This window comes from Otolemur garnettii, unplaced genomic scaffold (assembly GCF_000181295.1).
Source record: "Otolemur garnettii isolate 467f Iridium unplaced genomic scaffold, OtoGar3 scaffold00100, whole genome shotgun sequence".
Classification (NCBI taxonomy): domain Eukaryota; kingdom Metazoa; phylum Chordata; class Mammalia; order Primates; family Galagidae; genus Otolemur; species Otolemur garnettii.
In genome coordinates, this window is record NW_003852495.1 from 3,740,928 (window position 1) to 3,746,295 (window position 5,368).

At 41.6% G+C, this 5,368-nt stretch overlaps 1 protein-coding gene across 2 annotated transcripts in view; it reads right to left on the minus strand.

Moving 5' to 3' along the window:
* The window catches only part of GTF3C3 (general transcription factor IIIC subunit 3), a 34,022-nt gene extending 29,032 nt beyond the window's left edge, over positions 1-4,990 (minus strand). The window contains exons 1-2 of one of the 2 annotated variants that reach the window (XM_003796074.3): positions 4,736-4,990; positions 3,790-3,901 (exon numbers count right to left, since the gene is read on the minus strand). In XM_003796074.3, coding sequence (XP_003796122.1) covers positions 3,790-3,901; positions 4,736-4,837 — 214 coding nt within the window. In that variant the 5' untranslated portion in view covers positions 4,838-4,990. The remainder of the gene's footprint in view (positions 1-3,789; positions 3,902-4,735) is intronic. The other variant, XM_023516916.1, reaches the window with a different exon arrangement.
* Between the last annotated feature and the right edge of the window lie 378 nt (positions 4,991-5,368).

Below are 5,368 nucleotides of genomic sequence, written 5' to 3' on the forward strand. Positions count from 1 at the left end.
ACTCTACCGAGAGCAACAAAGTGAGACTCTGTCTCCAAAATGTTACTATTAGTATTAGAACAGCATTATTATTTCAGAAACAAAATGACATATTTCACATGTACCTTAGGATACCACTATAGTAAAATGATTTTTGTATATTCATAATGACCCTAAAAAATTAAAAAAAAAAAAAAAAAAAGGCCAAGTAGAGAAGCCAATTTTCTGTTAAAGCAGAGACATTGCTATGATATAAATGTTTGTCTCCTCCAAAATTCATGTTGAAATTGAACCCCTAATGTGGCAATATTGAAAGGTGGGGCCTTTAAGAGGAGACTGGAGCCTAAATCTATTCCTAGGTTAACGGGTTACATGAACATGGGACTGGTAGCTTTTTAAGAGGAAAAGAGACCTGAGCTAGCACACTCAGCCCTCTTTGCCATGTAATAAGCTATACTACCTCAGAACTCACGAGTCCCCACAAAAAGGCCCTCACTACACGCCGTCCCTCAACCTTGACTTCTTAGCCTCTCTAACTATAAAAAATAAATTCCTTTTCCTTATAAAAATACCCAGTTTCAGGTATTTTATTAGAAGCAGCAGAGAAAAAACTAAGATAGATGTGTAATATATATTAGAAAAGTTCCAACAAAGTAGTTAACATTTTGAATACGTGTATATACTGTATTCAAAACCCTGGCCAGATGTGATAGCTCATGCCTGTAATCCTAGCACTTTGAGAGGTCAAGGTAGGAGGATCAATTGAGGTCAAGAGTTCAAGACCAGGCTCAGCACCTATAGCTCAGTGAGTAGGGCGCCAACCAGATACACCAAGGCTGGAGGGTTAGAGCTCAGCCCGGGCCTGCTAAACAACAACAACTGCAACCAAAAAATAGCCGGGCATTGTGGTGGGCACCTGTAGTCCCAGGTACTTGGCAGGCTGAGGCATGAGAATAGCATAAGCCCAGGCATGAGAATAGCATAAGCCCAAGAGTTGGAGGTTGCTGTGAGCTGTGATGCCACGACACTCTACTGAGGTAAACATAGTGAAACTCTGTCTCAAAAAAAAAAAAAAAAAAAAGAGTTCAAGGCCAGCCTGAGCAAGAGTGAGACCATGTCTCTACAAAAACTAGAAAAATCAGCTCACCATGGTAGTGCCAGCTACTTGGAAGGCTGAAGGAGGAGGATCACTTGAACTGAGGAGTGTGAGGCTACAGTGAGCTATGATGACAGTATTGCATTCTAGCCTGGGTGACAAAGCAAGACCTTATCTCGAACAAAAAAAATATATGCAAAAAACCTTATATTTTATACAAACTTACTCACTTATATAAAATACTTCAAACCCCAAAGATGCTGAATAAATGAGATAATCTATGTTTTGTGAAGAACAGATTTTTAAAGCCACATGTTCTGATCATTAAATAATTACTATGGGGCAACCCATTTGGGACTCCTTCCATTGTATTGGAAGCTTTGCTAGCTAGCCTTTATTTCCTATCTCTCCTCAATAAACTATCACTCTATCACTTCAACAAATAAAATAATTATTATGAAGTCATAAGGATCATATTCAAGAATTTTGTATATCCAAAATAAAGATGAAATGTGTAAAATTATCACATAAGCAAAAAAGTAAGAAAAATCATACGATCTAGGGAGGAGCCTGTGGTTCAGTTGAGTAGGACACTGGCCCCATATACTGAGGGTGGCGGGTTCAAACCCTGCCCCAGCCAAACTGCAATAAAAAATAGCCAGGTGTTGTGGTGGGTACCTATAGTCCCAGCTACTCGGGAGGCTGAGGCAAGAGAATCACCTAAGCCCAAGAGCTGAAAGTTGCTGTGAGCTGTGACACTAATGCACTCTACCGAGAGCAACAAAGTGAGACTCTGTCTCTAAAAAAAAAAAAATATATGATTTATCTTAACAGATAAAAAGTAGCATTTCATAAAATCCAACACCCATTCCCAATAAAAATTCTTGGTCCACTGAAAACGAAAGGGAGTAACTTTAACTGCATGAAGAGTACCTACAAAAAGCTTTCCACAAACACAGTTAATGATGAATTATAGAAAGTTACTGGGAATTAGACAAGATGCCTTTAGCCCCACCTCCAACTCCCAATATTTTACTGACGGTCTTAGCCAGTGCAAAAGGGTAAGAGAAATAAAAGGCATAAAAATGGCAAGGAAGAGATAAGAGATAAAATTTTCATTACTCACAGATGGCATGGTTAAGTAAGTAGAAAATCCAAAAGAATCCACATACAAACTGTCAGAATACATGAATTTAGCAAAGTTGCTGGACACAAAATCAATATATAAAAATTAATTATAGTTTTATACCTCAGCAACAACGAATTGAAAATAAAAGAACCCTGTCTGTGTGATATGCTGCAAAAGAGCTCAAAGGCAAGAATTTAGCAGTGGTATTCAGCAGTGGTATCAAGGAGGAACAACACAAAAACCCTAGAGGCCATATATTCCATCCAATTAGAAGACTTCACCAAAACTTGTTTCAAACTGACATGCTGTGAAGACATGCTCACACTCACCAAGAGTGTTGGCAGACTTCTGGGACAACTGCTTCCTAAAAAATTATAAACTGTATATCCTAAAAAACTGACAAGATTATTTGGGCTGAAGCCACCCAGTCTGTGTTTGCCTGGGACCCAGAGATTGTCAGAACAACTTCAGCCCCCTTTTCCACCCCACTTGCCCCTCAAAGTAAAAAACTGTAAACTCAGTTTTCCCTCCACTTGTCCCTTCTTCCCCACCTGGTCCAGAGAGCTAGGAATAAAGTAAGTCTCTTTTCTGCCCATCCTGATTGTGTGTTCTCTGCATAAAGGCTTATAGAGGGAAAAGAGCCAGCCTCTACTTCTACCCCCAGAACTAGAAAGTTTGTTTAGCTCTAAATCAGATCCTATACACAAATCTACACTCTAATTGACAATTCAGCAACCCAAATAACTTGACATGGGTAGAAAATGGATAGCCAAGCTATTACAAACATTCCTATCACCAGAAAGAGGTAAATTTGCATACTAGTTCACCAATTAGACTCTGATGAGTTTAATTAGATTGTATGTACTAATCAAAATTAATATCCAGACATGCAAAGCTAAGGACCAGATCCTAGAATGAGGTAGCATACCAAGATAATTTGTGTGTAAGGTCCCATCTGAGCAACCAGTTGGCCTTCCGCTCTATAATTTCTATATCCTCTCCCTATAACTTAAGCTGTGGTTTGGAAAAACTATACTTCATTACAATTTGGGGGAGTATAAGCTGGAAGTAAATAGTTACCAAATGAGAGGGGCAAAAAAGACTCTCAAATACTGATGCCAATTTCAAACACTTTTCCAACACTAGAACTCACAAAAATAACCATCACCATTTACAGAGTCTCATGTTGTTACCCTCGGTAGAGTGCTGTGGCATCCCAGTTCACAGCAACCTCCAGCTCCTGGGCTTAGGCGATTCTCTTGCCACAACCTCCCAAGTAGCTGGGACTACAGGCACCCGCCACAACACCAGCTATTTTTTGTTGCAGTTTGGCCAGGGCTGGGTTTGAACCCACCACCCTCAGTATATGGGGCCGATGCCCTACCCAGTGAGCCACAGGCACTGCCCACCATCACTATATTGAATAAGTCAACAAATATTTATTAGTACCTACTATATACCAAGCATGATGCTTTTGATAAATTAGATAATCAACAACAGAATATCAGTGCAATGTTTTAACTAAATTACTTTGCTTAGATACTCTTTTAATACTTAAGGCAGGCAGCAGCTGATCTTAACATACCTTCACTGGCATCTTTGTCTTGAGATTTGGTAGAGACAATTCCTGATGATGATGGAACTTCAGAGTCATCTGGATTTTCTTCAGCTGATAACTTTCCTTTTTCCTGAAGACTCTGTGATTGAAAAATTAATTAACGATTCCCAAAACTAATGCAAATCTAGTTCTCTCCAATCAAGAGTATCTGGTTCTAGTCCTAGCTTTGTCAGTAATTTTGTGACCATGGGTGGGTCATTTACAGAATAAGGCATTTACTTTATTTTCTACTTCTATAAACTTCAACTTTATATACATACATAGCATGTGGAATCTAAATGTGAATATTGCCAAAGCATTTCAAAGTACTTACATTTTACCCTTCAGCCTCAACCAGTCATTTGTAAAAAATAATTAATATCTTAATGATTTCATTAATCTACACATTGTATCCTAATACTGTCCCATGAATTAGGAAAGAATCTACCAGCTAACTTCAAAAGGTTCAATAACTTATTTCCCCTTCGGCTTTAAATGAGTGAGAAATATGGAAAGTTCACGTAGCTCAACAATTTCTGTTTAGAAGTAGAGAAATTAAGGCCTACAAAAACAGAGGTGAGTTTAACACCCACTGTCGCAAAACGACTCACGACAAAGGTAGTGACTCCAAACTCTTCTCCCCACCCTCGTTTAACCTACTGGCGTTAAACTACCCTCAAAAATTCAGTATCAGGCAAAAGAAAAGAGGTTACCACCGAGACAAAAGCTTTCAGGTGGGGGGAGACATTTTTAAGAGATACTCAGCACAACGAAAAAGGAGGGGTAAGAACTAGAGTTTCTGTAAGAAGGGGAAGAAGCTGCTGGAGTTCCCAGTCCGCTTCATCACAGCAATAGGGCTCATCTGGGTCCCCCGCATCACTAAGTGCATCGGGGGAGGAGAAACTGAAGAACATTCCGTTTAGTATCGCCTCACTTTCTTCTCGCGGGTTTTTCTCTCTTCTCTCCGTCTTTCGAACTCCTCAAAGGAGATTTTCCCTTCCAGATAGTCGATGAGTTCCGGGCTGAACCCCGACATGTCTGCAAAGGCAATCTAAGCAGCTCCAGCAGCTGCGACAGAGAGCCGGAAACGCTGCGCCCCTCAGGCTGTGTCTCGCGCCGGCGCGAGCAGGAACGCTGCGTCCCTCCGAAAAACCTGCCCGGCCCGCGCTGTTATCGCGGCGCTCAGGTTCCGTGTGCGCTGGAAGCCCCGGCCTACTTCCGCGGCGCGGGGGAAGAAGTGGGTGCGACTCTCCCGGCACAGCGGGTGGGGCTATCTCCGCCCGCCTTCCTCTGGCTTCTTGTTTGAGATTGTTAGACAGTTGCAAAACCTGTACTTTAGACTTTTTTTTTTTTTTTTTTTGAGACAGAGCCTCAAGCTGTCCCCCTGGGTAGAGTGCCATGGCATTACAGCTCACAGCAACCTCCAACTCCTGGGCTCAAGCGAGTCTCCTGCCTCCGCCTCCCAAGTAGCTGGGACCACAGGCGCCCGCCACAACGCCTGGCTATTTTTTGGTTGCAGCCGTCATTGTTGTTTGGCGGGTCCGGGCTGGGGATTCGAACCCGCCAC